The following is a 19,560-nucleotide window of genomic DNA, read 5'->3' as shown; positions in this document are numbered from 1 at the left end:
ACAATATAGACTTCATAACAAAATACTATCACAATATAGTGTATCCTCTGAAAATGGGCAAAATAATTCATATTAAATGTAAAAAACATTAAAAGGATTACCTCAAAAATCAACAAATCACACAAAAAAGGCATTAAAAACAATGAAAAATGTATAAATTCTTCACCCCTTTTGTTTGATCCAAATATACATTATTATTGAAATTTGCGAAGGCAAAATTGATTACAAATCAGAATGTTTTTCTCATCCTGTACCATTCTGTAAATACCCTGGCAGTTTCAAAACTCTGTCCTGTAAGTTAAAAGATGCCTGCTCAACACCAAGTTACTACACCCAAAAATAATATTTTGTTATACAGTATTACTTACCCTGTGTAGTTTGTAGTGGCTGGGAAAAATTTTTGATCTCATGTTTTTGTGGAGAACTGACATAACAAAGTTTCTGATAGAATGGGACCAACAGTGACCAACGATGGACAACCGCAAAACAATATTAAAAACAACCATAGAAAAAAATTTCTCACGTTACTCATGTCATCATACGAGGGACGTTCAAAAACTTTCTGCACTTTTATATTTTCATTGGAAATGGTGAAGATGGGAGGAGCAGTAATTGGACATTAAAAAGTTGGTAAAGGTGACTGTAGAACAGTGATCTAATTTGTTTTTGAAATTCTTAATAGAGTTTTAAAAAAAGTGCAGAAACATTTTGAATATCCCTCATATAATCAACATGTCAATTATCAATCATATGCTCAAAATGTTTAAAACAATTGCTTTTTTGCTAAAATATTGTTAAATAGTTATGGAATAAACAATGCAACTCATAAACAGGAAATCAAAACCTCATAGAATCGACTTTTTAAATTGAAGGTAGGACTCTTGACCAATGAATGAGGGGAGAGGGATCTTAATTATTTTAATTATCTTTTAACTCTAAATAAAAGCAAAACTCCAACCCACTACCCTGACTTGCAAGGAGAGGTCAAAAGAAAAAGAGAGCCAGAAGTATCAAGACTACCATGAGACATGATTGAAACTGGAAAGCAAATATTAAAAGCCAAAAACATAAGGAGAGGTCCACATCCCTGACCAAAAGCCATCCTGTCCCCAACTATAACACACAACCAGTCGTTAGTGCTGGGACCGGATTTGTTGTTCAGGAAGCACTAGATTATTGAATGAGAGCCTAGAATGAAGAATGAATGTCAATGCCCGCTTAGCAGCAACAGAGTCCAGAGTCCAAGAAGAAATTTTTCTATTTCATAGGGGTGGGTTAAACAGTAAAAAGGTCCATGAGGAGAAAAAATATGATGGGGAAGAAGTTTTTTCTTCTTTTAATAAATCCATCCATCCATCCATTTTCCAACCCGCTGAATCCGAACACAGGGTCACGGGGGTCTGCTGGAGCCAATCCCAGCCAACACAGGGCACAAGGCAGAAACCAATCCCAGGCAGGGTGCCAACCCACCGCAGGACACACACAAACACACCCACACACCAAGCACACACTAGGGCCAATTTAGAATCGCTAATCCACCTAACCTGCATGTCTTTGGACTGTGGGAGGAAACCGGAGGGCCTGGAGGAAACCCACACAGACACGGGGAGAACATGCAAACTCCACGCAGGGAGGACCGGGGAATTGAACCCAGGTCCCCAGATCTCCCAACTGCGGGGCAGCAGCGCTACCCACTGCGCCACCGTGCAGCCCCTTTTAATAAATCTTTTACAAATAATATTCATTTTAAAATGTCTGAAAAAATCAAAATCAAAATGAAAAACAAAACATACAAATGTTGCACATATACCGTATGCATTGGTGTATTTTGTAAACGAATAATATTAAAAGGTAAATTTGAGTTTTTTCAAGTATTTTTGTTTGTTTGCTTTTTGTTTTTTTCCTTTTAATGCATTAATATAGTGAGCAAATTCAATTTTAAATTGTGTAAAGTGTTTTTGGATCATTTCCATTATGAGTGTGAAATGTAACATTGATAATAAATAAGTTTAGAATATATATTTTATAGTCCACGTTCTCGTTATAAAAGAAAAAAATACCATTATCCTTTAAGAAAATATTAACACTAGTCATCTTAAAGAAAAATTCATGATCGCCCCAAAACAATATATTGTACATATATTCAAAAATAAACAAACAATACATTTCTTCTCAAAGTCACAAAATTCACAATTTAAACCAATGTCATTTTAAAACCTTACTAGAGCACCTAATTTACAGGGTAAATGCGATTTTGAAAGAAACCACTCTAATTTTATTAGTAATACCGTCTTCTTCCAATTAATTGCCTCAAAATGAGAGACAAAAAATTACTGAAGGGGTTTTAAATTTCAGGCAATTTTTCTAAAGATTATTGTTATTTTTTTCAGTTATGCTCATATCTTCCAACGTTAGATCAGAGTCGATATTTACCTTTTAAAATGGCCGTTATTGTGGAACACCTGTGTTACCAATAAAATATCGTTTTAGGTCATTTGCCGTGACTTTATTCTCAACATTTCCACTTTAATCTCGACGCTTATGACGAGAATAAAGTCAACATTTCCACTTTATTCTCATAGTTTATTTTGTCATTAAAGTAGAATATCGTAAACTAAACTTCATCTTAAAATCAATGTTTAATTTACTAGATTTTCTCAACCCCCGTCATAAGTTAATGTAGCACATTAAATGCTTTGTGTTAAGTGTTCCCCGACCCAGTGGTTAATCGATACGTACTTCTTAAACTGACTTCCTCTTACACTGTGGAGGCGCAGGCAGCGATCGCCGCACAGAATCCATTCACTTCATGATATTCCTGCTCTCTGTACATTTAGAATGCTAAGATAAATACTTGATATCATTTTCATGATGAAATGCATTAAAGCAGGTATTAAACATGGGTGCCCGGGGGGTACGGTGGCGTGGCGGTAGTGCTGCTCCCTCGCAGTAAGGGGTCCCCAGGTCTACGTTCAATGTAGTGAACTTTATGGCAGGTGTGACAAGGCTCCATAAAGCTTTATGTATGAATGGGTATCGCACAGGTTTAACTGAAGTATTGTGCAAATATTGGGTTCGTGATCTGGTGGCCGGAGACACGAACACAGAATTCAATGGATGTTCTTCTGAGTGGGCTTTCTTTATTGCATGCGTGCTGTCTCTATCTGATGTACCAAACCCCCAGTTCCTATTCTTCCTTTTTCTTTCTCCATATAACCAATCACCACACAATAAACGTCTTTGTGAAATTAAAACTAGTTATAAACTTAGACATAGGAGTGTTCAGAACTGTAAAAAAAAAATGCGTTATACATGTTTAATTAATGCCATCCATCCAGGGTTGTGCCGATCCCAACAAGCATAATGCGCGAGGCAGGAGCAAATCCTGAACTGGGCGCCAGCACATATCACAGTGAATACGAGTAACACATACACTAGCAGGGTCAATATAACATAACAAAACCCCACATCCTACATGACTTTGAAAGGAAACTGAAGCACGCCGAGTAAACCCACCAGAAAAAGACTCAAGGCAGGGAACACCCGGGACCCCCTTTGTTGCGAGGCAGCAGAGCAGCCTCCACGCCACCGTTCCCCGACGTGTTTAATACATGCTTTAATGAATTTCACCATGAAAATGATACCAAGTATTTATCTTAGCATTCTAAATGTTCAGGGAGCAGGAATATCATGAAATTAATGTATTCTGTGCTGCGATCGCTGCCTGCGCCTCCTCTTAGTGAAAAACGAAATCAGTTTAAGAAGCACTTACCGATTAACATGGCTCGGGGAACACTTAATACAAAGCATTTAATGTGCTACATAATTTATGACGGCGTTTGAGAAAATCAAATAAATTAAATATTCATTTGAAGATGAAGTTTAGATTATGACATTCTGCGTTAGATGTGGCACGGTGCCGCTGCTGTCTCGCAGTAAGGAGATCTGTGTTCGCTTCCCGGGTCCTCCTTGCGTGGAGTTTGCATGTTCTCCCCGTGTCTGCGTGAGTTTGCTCCGGTTTCCTCCCACCGTCCAAAGACATGTAGGTTAGGTGCATTGGCGATTCTAAATTGTACCTAGTGTGTGCATGGTGTGTGCCCTGCGGTGGGTTGGCACCCTGCCTGGGGATTTGTTCCTGCCTTTCGCCCTGTGTTGGCTGGGATTGGCTTCAGTAGACCTCCGTAACCCTGTGTTAGGATATAGCGGGTTGGATAATGACTGACTGACTGACTGACATTCTGCTTTAATGACAAAATAAACTACGAGAATAAAGTGGAAATGTCGATTTTAATCTCGACATAAACGGCGTGAATAAAGTGGAAATGTCGAGAATAAAGTCAACATGTAGACTTTATTCTCGACACAGGTTGTTTTTCTTCACTGTGTCCGTATTGTTTTTCTTCACCGTTGCCCTAGTGGAGGGAGAAATTGTGTTTGTATGCAATCAGGTTGGAAATACGACTTTTAATAGAAAGGACAGAGGAATCAGAGATGAAGGAGTAGAAGAAAGTGCCAGGAATTCACAAGTAGTCGGTAGGACTTCCGACGTATTTGCAACTCTGTGGTGACACGAAACAGGTTAAAGAAGGAAAGGAGACGGATAATACCCCAACTCAGTAAAATTTTAAAAACACAGCACACTTTTTAATACAGTACTTCCTTTATTGTGTTAGTATATAGTATTGCAGTTTAAACGATTAATGTCCCAATGACTGTAAAAGCCAGAAACTCTACTTCTGTCACCGTAAGCCAATCAGCAGCGACAAGCAGGTGAGACTGTCGGAGCGCCCTGAAGGCAGTAATGTTTGCGATGCGTTGTCATCACAGCTACGGCGAAACTTCACTCAAAAGGTAAGCTTCTACAGTATACGGCGTTTCATCTGAGAGTTCAGTATGATAGTAAAATAAACTCGGGCAGGGATGACATTTCAATCTCAAGATAGAATTCCGGGACAGTAATTAATTTTAATACAGTAAACGACAAGGGGTCGAATGTGTGTTTCGCGTTCCTGAGCAAATCGCCCTGTATTTTTTGTAGGGGTTGATTAGGTTACTCGTCGTTGACGTTTATAAATGCGTGCTGGACTCGATCATCGGTTCACTTTGAAAAACCCTGCCAGAGTGCGGATGTGTGTGAGTGTGTTAAACGATAAGCTGCCGTCTTCCTTTTTTTAATTCCTGTCTTGCGCCCGATTGTACCCGGACAGACTGTATGTTCTGTAGCGCCGCTCTGCCATAAACGAACTTGAATTATGCGGGTTGACACTGGATTGAAAGTGGATTTTATTTTTTGCGCCAGTTTCAGGAGTTATAATTAGCTAGAGACATAGCCTACAAGGTTTATTTTCATTTCGTTTATCAAGAAAAGACAAGGGAATATATTTTACACTTTATATTAAACGTTTCAAAAGTATAATGTACCAGGTCTGGAAAATTGTTCACGGAAATAAGTACGAAACAGGGCGAAACAAGTGGTTTTGAAAGAGGTATGCAAATTAGTTTTTCGGCCCCGTAGAGATGTGCCACGGTTACCATTGTTCTTACAAGTGACGGATGTGAATGCGGGGGAGATTTGATGGAGGGATTGGGTGGGTTGTACAGTATATGGCCCCCTTGAAGACGAGCGCTTTACTTTAGTTCGCCGCGTTATACAGTATATGCTCCTTATGGACCCCCCAGCGCTTTGTGCTGCTATCGTTGCCTTATTTGCGCCACTAGTGCGGAAGGCATACGGAAAATAGTACATCTGGACATGGTGCGACTTAGAAATGAAAATCGACTTAACGAAATGAAATTACAGCGTTGGCCGTGTTATTTTGTAGCCCTTGCAGAACAGGTTTTTTGGGTCGTTATTGTTAACGTGTAAAGAGTACAGTGACATTCTTACGCTAATCAACATACAACACACTGCCATTCTTCGGCGACATGTATAGGCCTACTACCTTACCCCGAAACGTTTGCTATCCCTACCCGAAAAATATCAGAACAATCTCAGCATTATAGTAGAGAACTCCACATCCTTCCTTTTCAAAATCAGGGCTAATTTACCATGACTTGTAAAAGTTAATATAATGTGACAGATGTAACGGAGAACTATACTCTTAAGAATAAAGGTGCCAGAGTGGGTATTCAGAGCGATGCCATAGGGCAGAAGTTCTCAAACGTTTTAATCTGAGGACTCGAATAAGAAAATCACATCATACTGTGACCTAAGAAGAGTATTACCATAATGACAGCTGAACAGTACATTGGCAAATGACAGCATTGACAATAGAATAAAAAACATTTTCAATTGTTTTCCTATGACCTTCAGCTGTAAGTACAAATCACCTCAACTCAGTTGGCCATTATCGACTCATTACTATATTTACGTGACATAGAAATGAAAGCTCTTTGTTAAACGCCATTATTTTGCATATTACAACAACTGGTAGTATTCTTAATAAGGGACAGTGCATCATTTGCCACAGAACTGGCACTTGGATGAACTCAGCTAATTTTTCTACACAATTATGTGGCAACCCATAGTTTAAGAAACAATGGCATTGGGGGACAAAAGAACTATGAAGGTTCCAGAAAGAACCTTTTGTTTAGGAACCCAACAAGTTCCAAAAATAATTGTGAATGGATGATAACAAAGTTGTGAAACACCAGTGGTTCCTGATTTTAAACAGATTCTTGCCAAATAACACAGTCTTTTTCGATCTGTTAGTTTGCTGCTCGGTAGCCTAAAACACATTAAAGATTTCTCTTTTGTCCTCCTATTTAGAGCCTTTTCAAAGCCCAAATAACCACATTTATATGCAAAGAACCCTTTCCAGAATTAAATGACTCTTTATCACACAATCCAGTAAAGTGCCATGATTTTTAAGAGTGTACGGGCCTATGGAGAGGGATTTGGGATAGTGGGAGAGTTCTGACTGCAGAATATGATGGATGGGATTTAATTAGAAGGTAAGGGAATGTCAAAAACTGAGAAAAGTAACAAAATATACCTTATGCTGAATCAGGAAACCACTTGAAGTCAACTGAAAAAAGGAATGTGGATGAACATGTTAGGGTGTTAACGGACATACAAGAAATCTGATAACAATGATATTTTAAGTCATGAGTAAATCTGCATTTGTATCACGGAAGCAATAGACTGTACTCCCCAAACTAGAAAAAAAATATATATATATAAATAAAAATACTATATAAGGCTGTAGAAACGTACTTAGAAATTATTCTGTGACCATGGAATTTGTATTCATGTTTTGAAGATGAAAAAAACAGTAAATTTGCACTTTCATTTTACAAAAGGACTAGCTAGTGGTAAAAAGCAAAAAAAAAGAAAATATGATTTGCATTATAAGTCAGAGAATTTGTGTTCAGGAACACATACTTGTGTTCACATTTACAATTTGCTCTAAATAACTACTTCAAAATTACTAAAGACAGGAGAGAAGGTGTAAGTGCTGGGCGTGCCATTTTACCCAAGGCATACAGTTAATTATCAGCTCATTCAAATAGAAAAGGCCAGGAATGTTATTGAATTATGGCTACAAGGGAGAAGCTAGGCAGTGTTGTCCTTACGTATTTCAAAAACATAGAAGAAGTAGAGAAAACTTTGACATTTCTAAACAAGACAATCATTGGGTGTGCGCATTTCAGTGGTCAAATACTAAATAAGGAAAAACAGAATTTGTGAAGAATAAGGGAGGCATGGCTGCACACTGGTAGTGGAGTTTAAACGTTTTTCCCTTGTCTATTTGGGTTTCCTTTGGGTGCTCTGGCTTCCTCCAGCAGTCCAATGACATGCAGATAAGTTGGACTGGTTTTGTTAAGTGGGCCATAGTGTGTGTGTGTTTATCTTGTAATGAGCTGGCAACCTGTCCAGGGATTGTTCCTGCCTTGCACCTGATGCTTGGTGGAATATTCTCCAGCTTTCCTGTGAATCAGCTCAAAATAAGCGGGTTGGCATATATGAAAAATGAAAGGGTCCATTTCAAATATAACTTCAGTTTCAGAGAGTTTACAAGATGTTATTTATTTGTAAATGATCATTTTCCATTCAATCATTTTCAAGTTTACAGCAGAATTATATTCAAGGCAGGAGCCAGCCCTGGATAATACACCAGTCCATCACAGTGGGGTAACTAGAATTTTAAGCTCCTTAGTTCACAAATATTAATTAGGCCTTCTCATGTGACATTAAATGCAATTAAAAGAATGAACACCATCTATGTAATACATCAAACATATGCAGTAAGCTACAGAAAAGGTTGATAGTCATAAGTAAGCTTAATGGAGTTGTTGATATGATATTGGAATGATAACACAATTAACATTTTCATTCCGATGTCAACCCTTTCAAAACAACAGCCATGCTGTCACTATGGTCCCCTTGGCCCTGGGGCACTGCCTATACTGGACATACACACACACACAGCAAGAGTGGGCTGGTTTAGACTGCCTAAGTAACTAATATGTTTGTGTTTGAAATGGGGCAGGAAACTGGAGCATTTGGGGAAAATACAAGAAGACATGAGGAGAGCATACAAAGCACACAGAGACAGCAGCCAGGTTTGGAGATGTAAGGCAACAAAACTAACAACACTCTTAAGAATAAAAATGTTAGTTAGAGCCAAAATTGCTCCTTCACGGGAACCATCCACTTGAAGGTTCCAGAAAGTTCCTTTATTTATTGAGATCCAATATTGGTTTCAATAAGTAGTCATGAATAAATAATAACAGACTTGTGAAATACCAATGGGCTCCTGATTTTAAAAGGCCTATTGCTACATACGAGGGTTGTACAAAAAGTTTCTGCACTTTTTTAAACTCTATTTATTAAGAATTTCAAAAACAAATTACATCAATTTTCTACATAGTCACCTTTGTTTGTGATGCAATTTTCCCGGCGTCATACCAACTTTTTAATGCCCAATTACTACTCCTCCCACCTTCACCGTTTTCAATGAAAATATAAAATTGCAGAAACTTTTTGAACGTCAGAGAGATAAACAGAGAGAGAGAGAGATGTATGGAAATAAAGGCAAGTTTTCCATAAGATGTTACCTTTTTTACTCATAGAAAATGGTAACACTGCTCGCAGCTCTTTATCAACTCTACTTAAATTTAGTGACTTGCAATAAATGGTCCACAATTTCCTGTGTAGACTGAAGGAACGTGTGTATTACCCTTAATGGAGTGCTTGTGCTACTAAAAAATGAGAATGATGTCAATATAGTTACCTGTTCATTAATTCTGAAAGTTGGTGAAGAAATTGTTTAGAAAGCATTAGGCACAGACAAAAAAAAGGAAACAGTGGTATACCAGTGTAATGCTGAATTTACAAAAGTGTTGGCTGGGATTGGCTCCAGCAGACCCCCGTGACCCTGCAGTTAGGATATAGCGGGTTGGATAATGGATGGATGGATGAATTATAAAAAACTAACAAGGCTTTTAAATGTATTTATAAATATTGTAAACTTTTTCCCTAAGGGTGTTATACAGATAATTACTAAACACCTTTAACAAATACTGGTGCAAATTTTCTCACAACTGTGATTGCTCTTTTTATCTTTAGCCAAATCAGAAGCTTTTTTTTCTTTTTAGTTTTCTTTCCTTGTAGTTATTTTGGTGTGTCTGAAAGTGGGGTTGTTGTTTGTCATAGCGTGATAATATTTATTTATTGAGCTTCTGTAAAAAGTAAAATTTCCCCCTGAGCAAGTTAGGTTCTATCTATGAGCTGTGTATCTATTGCCTAAAATGTGAGATAGAATTTGAAGAATCTAAAAAAGATTTACAGACAAACCTGAACAGCTGCTTGATACAGCATGGCTGGAAGTCACAGGGACAAAAATAAGACAAATCAGTGAAGTTGGCTATTTCCGTGATTATTTCACTTTGCCTCCCACATCCCAAAGATGCTTGTGTTTGATTCATTGGAGGCTCTGATCAGCCCAATATAAGAATTTGTGTGTCCTTTGTGATGGATCTGTGCCCCAGCTAGGGTTGGTTCCTGCCTTATGCCCATACAGCCTAGGAAGACTTTGGCCCCAGTCAAATTGAATTGCATTAAGTAAGTCTGATGATGGATGGATGGTAAACAGAGAAGAGGAAATGTTGATTCAAGATTGTTTCAAGAACATTTTGTTAAAAAAATATTGACATCATAGAAAATATGAAAACTCTTTGGCAATAATAATGTTGTTTTATACCTGTTGAAGAAATTAATCTTGTTATTAAGTCCACAAATACTGCTCTGTAATCAAGTGTAATTTCTGAGATGCTCACACTGTAGTTAGAACTACTATCTCACAACCTTAGTGATTCAGGTTCTTCTCACATTCTTGTGCGTTTTCTCCAGGTACTCCACTTTCCACTCGTATCTCAACCTGGACCTGTTCAGTTAACTGGTGACAACAAACTGAGCTATAGCAAGTTTGGACGGTTGTGTGCCCTGTGATAACTGGTGTCCATCCAAGTTTTTATTTCTGTTTGTTTCCAGGTCTCATGTAAGCTTCATGTATGCTGGAAAGCAGGCTCAAAAAATGTATGGAGATTTAATAATAATAATAATAAAACATTTTATTTATGTAGCACCTTTCATACACTCAAGGACACTTTGCAATTCAATAAACCGATTAACAAGACAGTAGAAATTACATACAAAAAAATGAATAATACCAATTAAAAGGAGGTGTTTTTAATAAGAGTTTGAAATTAATAATTATTTTTTTTCCTCGCAAAGGCTGAGAGGAAGAGCGTTCCAAATTTTAGGGGCTATCACACTGAAAGCGCTTCCACCCATAGTTACTAACCTGTATTTACGTACAGTGAGTAAGTTAGCATCCTATGATCTTAATGCAAGAACAGGAGTGTAAGGAAGCAGTAGCTCAGACAGATAATGAGTGGCTAAACCATGAAGGGTTTTAAAGGTGAGAAGAATAATTTTATATTTGATTCTTGAAGAAACTGGTAACCAATGCAAATCATAGAGGACAGGAGTGATGTGAGCAGATTTTTTAGTGTGTGGAAGTAAACAAGCAGCAGAATTCTGAACATATTGTAATCTATTGATACAATTAGTTGGGAGGCCATAAAACAGTGCATTGCAATAGTCCAGACGGGTAGTGATGAAAGCATGAATGAGTGTTTCAGTATCTTTCACACTGAGGAAAGAATGCAGATGAGCAATGTTACGGAGATGAAAAAAAGCTGACTTATGGATAATGAGAATCCAAAGATATACAGTACAATGAATTCAGAAAACATTCAGACTCCTTCATTTTCTGCACTTTACTGTGTTGTGGATTTAATTTTAAAAGATATATTTGCCATTTTTTCCCATCAATCAACACTCAATATCCCATAATGATAAAGTGGCAAGATGTTTTCAGAAAGGTTTACTAATTTGTTAAAAATCAAAAGCTGAAGTCCCTCATTCATATAAGTATTCAGACCCTTAATTCAGTACTTTGTAGAAGCCCCTAGGTTGATGGACAAAAACGGCAAATGTATCTATTTTAAATTACATCTACAGCACAATAAAGTAGGCAGAAAATGAAGCTTTCTGAAACCACTGTAATAATGATGTCCACTGTCTTATCAACCAGTTGCGTCAACCTTTAATAAGGTTAAACCTCTATAAAAGGTTATCAGATAGAAAAGCGTTATCTAAGTGTAAAATTGCCTAAAAGGCTAGAAAGTACAAAAAATTATAGTAATAAACTGCTGAAACTGGGAGGTATAAACAATGGAAAATGCAAAATAGCAGATATATGAAAAATATTAAAAATACAAAAATAAGAAAAATAAGTAGGAATTTTTATGAAAAAAAGACTGTTCTTCAGTGGAGTTGAGGTTAGTAGACCCAGGAAACTATATTCAATTTCTGCCCGGTCAATGTTTCTGTGGCAATTGCATGTTCTCACTATGTCTGTCTGTGTTGAGATCATAACACCCCCCCCCCCCCCCCCCCCGCCCCCAGTTCTCTAGTTTTCCTCCCACATCCCAAAGATGCTCAATTAATTGGCAACTCTAGATTGTCCCAGTTTGTGTGAGTGTGGGTCAGTATGCTATGTGATGCCCTGCCGTCTCATCCAGGGTGGGTTCCTATATTGTTACCTGGGCTGCTTGGATAGCCATTGACTTTACTCTGAAAATGGGCAGATCAATAGCCTGTTTATCCACATTTTTACTTAATTCTGTAATAGAAAATATCAATCACAAATAACAAATAATATCTAAACAGATAACCTAAACATTTATTTATATAACACATTTTCACACATTGTAAAAGAAGTGGTAATGGAAGAATCTCTAGTTTGTAAGTTTCCAGTAATGAAGATAGTAAAAGCCAAATTCCAAAAAAAAAAAATTAGGGTTAGGGTTAGGCTTAGGGTTAAATTATACATACAGTACAATATGCAGTGAAATGCTTAGTTGCTCAGCTCCAATGACTGTGCCTTTAAGAACCATGTGAAATTACAATACGGTAATACATGATTTTATAAATATTCAAAAATCATTTTGATTTAAATTATGTGATAAACAATAAATGATAACTAAATAGCTTAATAACTTAATGCAAGAGTTATCAATAGGGCATCATTTAGTTTTAGACACTTTCGTTATTCAAAATGTGTATGGACTGTGGACAGAAGTTCCAGCTCAGTCTCTGTGAATGGGACTTTTAGCAGAGGTAGTGTTTACCTGACCACAGCACAGAAAATGGGTCATTGTTGGCATGGGTAGAATCATTGACAGCTTTCTTTGCCCTGGTTCAACACTGCTTGTGTAGATGTCCTTGAAGTTAGGGACTGAACACTCAGAGGTGTGTTCTTCTGAACTCATTACTTTCTGCAGAACCTCACAGTCCTGCTACATGCTGTTTCCAAACCAGGAGGTGATGCTTCCTATTAGAATACTTTTGATGGTGGAAGTGTAGAAATTCTCTTTTATTTGACAAGGCAGCCTAAAATCCTTGAGTTGTCTGAAGTGGTAAAGACATTGTCATGCATTCTTCACCAATGTGTTAATGTGCTTGGACCAGGTAGGGTCCTCAAAAATGTGGAAACTGCCCACCCTCTCTACCTGAGTAACTGTGTCATCACCAAACTCGACAATGATATTAGAATCATTTGCCGCCATGCAGTCATTTGTGTAGAGTGTGCAGTAGAGGACTCAGAACACAACAGTGTGGAGCCCATGTGTTAAGAGCAAGGGATGATTTGATATTAATAACATGTGCTATGGTTATATCGCCAAAGAGTAGAATAAATCAAAAACATAAGCTGGCAAGAGATAATAAACCTCAAGGATTTCAAGGCTGAAAGACTACCTAGTGCCATCTGGACATTCTACAGAATTTAAATGTGATAAAGCGATTCGTTATTTTCTATAAGTTCTTGGAGACCCCCATGGCTGCGGGATTTTATTAACAGCCAATTTCACAATCATGTACTTTTAATTGATTTCATGGTTTCATTATCAGACCTACAAATATTTCTAAAACATTTCACAAATGTTAGTATTCTTTAAATGCTTCCGTTTATTTTGATTATTTTCTTCTACTTTATCCTTTCTGTAGGGGTTGCTCCTTTATTTGTATCCAAACACTGATAGTTAACAATGAGCAGTGCAGATACTGGTGTAAACAACACTGAATGCTAAGGGGAGCCATGCCTTCATTGTCATTTTCACTTCTCTGCTTATTGAGAAGTATTTCTTACACACAAGGAAACAAGTTAATATGGTACTAAAGTTATTACATCTCTTTAGTCTTCAGTGTTGTTGCAAGCTTGATACAATTAATACAGCAAACTTTATAGAAGAGGGTACATTAAAACGAAAATGTGTTTCGGCAAATATAAAAATATTTAGGAGTTTCTTAGAATAGGAAAATAAAAAAGAATAGTGAGATCAACTACAATTAAGAATGGTGCCCTGATTGTGAAATTGGTTGAAATAATAGCTCACAGCCACAGGCTTTCCCCAGGCCTGAACTTGGAATCAACTGCCATGGACAATTCAAAGCTGCAAGTATCATCATGGTGAGGTATCCTTCAACCATTCCAGCTTTAAAGTTAGATGCAGACTGTTTTGGCTAGGTGGCAGTGGCACAGAGCCACGCCACAGGATATTGATAAGGAAAAATAAAGACAAAAGAAGTTATTAGTAACTGATCATAATTATATCTAAATATTTAGGAATGGATAATAGTGATATTGTATGAAAACAGTCATATTCAACACTGTGGACAAAGGCAAAATATGCACTTATGCAGTACTAGTTTTAATCTTTTACACCATATAAATTAAATTGTGATAAATACAGTATGTATTAATTTTCATATATGGGTTAGATAGTAAGGGAGATTATTATTATAGGTTTTGTATAAATACAAGTTTTTAAAATCATACTATCCTGGAAAAATCAACATAAGTAGCAAATATGGACGAGCAAACCCCACTGAATCTGCTATCCGATGAAAACACAGAAAAAGAATTTCAGCAAACTTGATGAAATACACTGAAGTCCATGGTAAAAGAGGACCTGAACTAGTTTTCAGTAGATTATAATGTTGCTGTGGTACCTGAAGGCATCTACCAACAATGCTGGACCAATTATGATGGCCAAAAATGTGACCTGAGCAGTGAGGAGGCTATGCTAACCACTGTGCATCGTGACTCCCTGAGATAAAATTATACTCCAAATCCATAACACTCTGAGTCCTTTATGTCCCTTTGTGTCTCCCAAGCTTCTATCACTACAAATAACTAACACACGGAGCCTGTGATGCAAGGGATTAGAATCATATGCTCAGGAGGCTGTCCCTCTAACTGTGTGATTGATGCTGCATTCAGCGAGCAGCATAACATACTTAATCCAGCAGTGAAGACACAACATACAATGAATCTTTGCAGAATAACCAATTTTATGGACAGTTAATGTACCCCTGAAATGAAAATACTGTGAGTTTGTCTTTTTTTAAAACACACATGGTACAAATCTGACAGGAGTACTGATTGTGTAGTTGCATCACACATGCATGTATGCACCAAAAATGATTCACACATATGCAAAGCGCCGTAAATTTCTGTGTTAGTATGCATGCATGAAAGATCAGCAAGTGCGTCATGCTAATCAGGCAGGTAGCAGAGCTCCAGTAGTGACACCCCCACCAAACATTATTACTCAGCTCTTTGAGGTGACTCTGGCCTATCAAAGCATCATGGGGAGCTGGGGAAAAAACAGCTTGTCTAAACTTTTTTAGGGGAAATATTCAGCAAACAAGATTACCGGCGAACCCAGCAAATTTGCTGTGAAGTACACTTTTGCAAATTTTGTGAATCAGCACTTGTGGCATCATGTTGTATGTTGCCTAACATATACAAGTAAGAATTTCACTGTACTCTTAACGCATGTCATTATTGACTCTGCAACCATACAAGAATAAAACTAAAAATCGTAGTAGGAACATTACATCCTTATTTATTTAATCTTTGACCTTTTAGGCTGTTTGCTTGAATTTCAATGATTTGCTTGAACCAGAAGAACTAATCTCTATTTCAAGGAGTGTTTAGTATGTGTATTGCATAGCATTTGTTAATATCAAAAAATATACTGAACTTATATCTTCCAATCTTCTTATCAGTATGGCTTACTGGTGGCCCAGTGTATGCGTGCTTCTGCTTTTTGGACTTCTTTCAGCCTGGTGTGAATCATCTGAACAGATTGACCCTTTTGTAATGGCACGGGTTGATGCAATTGGAGCAGCAGAATTTGCTGTGCAGGAATACAATAATCAGTCAGAGGATGACTATGTTGTCTTAAGGAAGGAAACTGTAAGGACACGGATCCAGGTAACATATAACTACTTCTCAGAATAATGATTCTGAATTTAGCTATGCACTCAACTGATATGTGCTTTTAATAGATGGGTCCTGGGCTATTGTACTACTTGGACATACGGATCCAGAGGACATGGTGTAGGAAAGGGGAGACCATCGACTCAGTTTGTACTTCCTCCAATGAAATGGTATTCGTTTTTTTATTTTATTTGACTTTTACATACTATAAAATATATGTGAAGTTAAAGGGGTGGCCAGGAGGGGGCTTAGCCCACCCTAACGTATACACTGTGTTACTAAAATAAACCTCAAATAAAGTTTTTATTTTCTCAAAAGATCTTGTAATATCTCAGTTAATATAAATAAGATAATAATCAACAAGTAGAATTATTATTTTCCCCTGTGAACAAATAAAGTTATTATTATATATTATATAGTGCATCTATCTATCTATCTATCTATCTATCTATCTATTGTGGTAAATAATCAAGCCTTGACACACAAAGGGGTTTCCCATATACTTGAAAATTGGCTGCAAGATGCGAGAAATGATTAAGAAAATGGCCTTTACAGACAAGAGTACAAAACAGAACTGCACAGGTCAGTAAACCTGGAGGATATATAGTTGGATGGCAGGAAGAGGTACTGGAAATTAGGTTATTGGGCTGTGATTTATTGAGTGGTGGAACCAGAAGTGACATCTTCCTGGGAGCCAGGCGGAATTTCTTGCATTTGGTCTGCGGGAAGACAAGAGAAATGATTAATGCACTCTGCCACCCCCTGGTCTGATTGGGAATTACCTTCTTTTGAGCCCTTTAGCTGCCTCTCATACACACGTGTTAGATAGATAGATAGATAGATAGATAGATAGATAGATAGATAGATAGATAGATAGATAGATAGATAGATAGATAGATAGATAGATAGATAGATAGATAGATAGATAGATAGATAGATAGATAGATAGATAGATAGATAGATAGTCTATCTATCTATCTATCTATCTGTCTATCTGTCCCATCTGTTCTATTGTGGTAGTCTCTTTGCCACAGAAAAGAATGCCCATAATCTTATCTATAGCTTTTGTATGTTTATTCTTATTAGTCTGGTCACTGTCAGGGTTAACTGCTATTGTAGTTTAATACATCCCCATTTCTTTTACATCTATAGCCCCAGGCAATTTGGTGCAGTACCAGAACAGGCAGAAGAAAAAGTTCCACTTTTTATCCATAGATTAATTTAAAATTTCCAATTGTGCCCCTAATATGAGAAAAGTAAAAATGTTTGCAACATAATACAACAGGAATAATAAGCTGTTCATCTTCGTGCTTAGACTACCAGGCAGCTCTCTGTCTTAGTATAGTGATTGGTCTTGGCATGACCATTGGATGAAATGACAGAGACAAAAGCATGGCCCCTGTACAACGTCACCAACACAAAACCCGGTTCAAATAAAATATTTATTGGCACAACTACCTTACAAAATAGGCAAACGTGACATAAACACAAGCACAATTCTGTCCTCCACACCCAGCTCCTCTAGACTCCAGTTCGTCCGGATTAAGCCAAGCAGCTCCTTTTATGTTGGACCCAGGAGTACTTCAGGTGCTAAGGCATAGCCCATTGGAAGCACTTTGGTGTCAAGCAGAAGCCCCATAAAGTAGGGATTTCTAATCAAAGCAGCTGCCCCTGGCAGCCCCCATGGAATCCATCAGGGCTGACCCACAGGACTACAGGTCCCAGCATGCCTTTTGTGTGTCTGTGTGGGAATCCTAACCCACGGATGCTGTCATCTACTGTATCAGGGGAGCTTGTACTCTTGACAGGTTGTCTCCCCCATCCTTGCATCACACTGGGCTCCCGGCAAGGTACTGATCCTTGCTCCATCACAGCCAGGACCCTCACCCATGTGCGCCATCCATTATAAAAAAAAATTATATAAAAATTATGTATAATTCCACTTTATTTGTCTTATACTACATTCCTCTGTAACTTTTACTATATGTTGAAGTAACTTCATGTTCTGCTTATTCATCTGATTACAATGATAAAGTCATCTCATGGTAATTTTATTTACCATCTAAATTTTTAGTATCAATAAATCTTCAAATGATGTCTGCAGCTGGAGCTCTGCCAAAAATATCAATGATGAGGTGCAATATTTCTAGATATTTTTAAAACTGTAAATGTGTCATTCATTGGATTTATTTAATTATTTGTTTGTTTTTCTCTAGAAAATCTGTAATTTCATAGTGTGGACTAAAGTCTGGTTAGAAGGGATGCACCTAATGAGCTTTGAGTGTCCTGCCACCTGGAGCTGAAATGCAAACACTTGCTCAAAATAACTTACTGTAATAATTCTCAACTTGTTTTCTGTCTAGCTGAGTGTATTCAGCATTTCTCTACTTGCAAACTTAAATTTAATGACACTCGGCTGGTGTTGATGTATATTTATTCTTTAAAACATTCAAGATCATTATGTAAATGCTTCTTATCCTGTATACTACATAAATGAAATAACAATTGTTTAACAAATTAACTGTGCTGCCAGCAACTTCCACAAATTAAATTCAGTAAACATAAATTCATCAATTCTGTTTTGAAAGGAACCCTAATGTTATCATTTTTAAACAGCATGAGAAACATTAAACTTTCTTGAGGTTATAACATTATTTTTTATTCAATAAATATAATGAACTATTAATAACTATGTGCATTCATTCTTTAATCCTCACCAAATACAATTTAGTTTCCTGTTGGCACAGTGGCTAGTGTTGTCCCTGTCTTTGTCTCTGTAGAGTGTGCTTCTCCCCATTTCCCTGTGGGATCTTTCCCTTATGTCATGTATCTCTGGCTCCACAAAACAGCAAAGGGATGAGTCTTCCAAAAAGCTCACAGAACAAATCTTAACCAATTCCAGCATGATCCATGAAAATCGAAGGCTTAAGGTCCAACTAGGCCACAAAATGGAGATAACTTTTAAAATTAAAAAAATAGCAAACAATCTCATACTCTTGAAAATGTCTCAGCAGGTGAAAACAGAGCAGAGACAAGTCCTGTAAGGAATCTTTATAAAATTAAAATTTTATTAACAAAGGAGTGAAATACAGCAAAATACCCAAAAGAGCAAAAAAGGTGTTGCACATTAACCAAGTCCAGATATTTTAATCAAATGTTGAACTCCTTAAATAGAGCAAAAAATGTTGAAGAAACAAAAAATCTAAAAACCAACAATAAACAATAGGAGACAATATCTCCAAAACCCAAGCTAATACAAGGTACTGCAGAGAGACTGCAATTCCCATGAGCCCTTATAGGACTGAGAGCAGTCCCTCATTAGAGACTGATAGGGAACCACCCACAAAACACAACGCAGGACAAGAATCCACATATTTAAACAAAACAGTGAACAAAACTGGCATAAAATACACTATGCAATTAATAAACATAAATAACAACATTAACATAAGCCATAAGCAGTTGTAATAAAAGAATCAAAAATAAATAGAAAAGGCAAGAAAAAAGACATTAAGAATGGGAGGAAACCTGGCTAACAATAATACCAAGCACTCTACTTTTCCTCCAGCATTCCCAAAGACACACAGTTAATAAGCAAATTATTACAGCAGCATATTTCATGACAGGTTCTAGGAAAATTTAAGAAATAAAGTACTGTATATAAATCACAGCTAAATTCTACTTGAAATGGCCTAGTGTG

At 37.2% G+C, this 19,560-nt stretch overlaps 1 protein-coding gene across 1 annotated transcript; it reads left to right on the top strand.

The window, feature by feature from the left end:
- The first annotated feature begins 4,504 nt into the window (after positions 1-4,504).
- LOC114665780 (cystatin-like) lies at positions 4,505-18,554 on the top strand. Its single transcript, XM_028820396.2, has 4 exons — positions 4,505-4,851; positions 15,647-15,854; positions 15,929-16,030; positions 18,077-18,554. Exons 1-4 carry the CDS (start codon positions 4,802-4,804, stop codon positions 18,161-18,163), a joined length of 447 nt encoding a protein of 148 aa, XP_028676229.1. The 5' UTR covers positions 4,505-4,801; the 3' UTR covers positions 18,164-18,554.
- The last annotated feature ends 1,006 nt before the right edge of the window (positions 18,555-19,560 follow it).

The sequence above is a fragment of the Erpetoichthys calabaricus genome, chromosome 15 (genome assembly GCF_900747795.2).
Source record: "Erpetoichthys calabaricus chromosome 15, fErpCal1.3, whole genome shotgun sequence".
Lineage (NCBI taxonomy): Eukaryota > Metazoa > Chordata > Cladistia > Polypteriformes > Polypteridae > Erpetoichthys > Erpetoichthys calabaricus.
Note: the sequence above shows the minus strand (reverse complement) of the source record. Positions and strands in the feature narration are given on the sequence as shown.

Bases quoted from the DNA above. Each gene is read 5' to 3' on its own strand.
- LOC114665780 (XM_028820396.2), top strand. From the start codon at position 4,802: ATGTTTGCGATGCGTTGTCATCACAGCTACGGCGAAACTTCACTCAAA. The intron at 4,852-15,646 runs GTAAGCTTCTAC...TCTTCTTATCAG, and splicing joins GGCGAAACTTCACTCAAAAG to TATGGCTTACTGGTGGCCCA. The intron at 16,031-18,076 runs GTATTCGTTTTT...GTTTTTCTCTAG, and splicing joins GTACTTCCTCCAATGAAATG to AAAATCTGTAATTTCATAGT.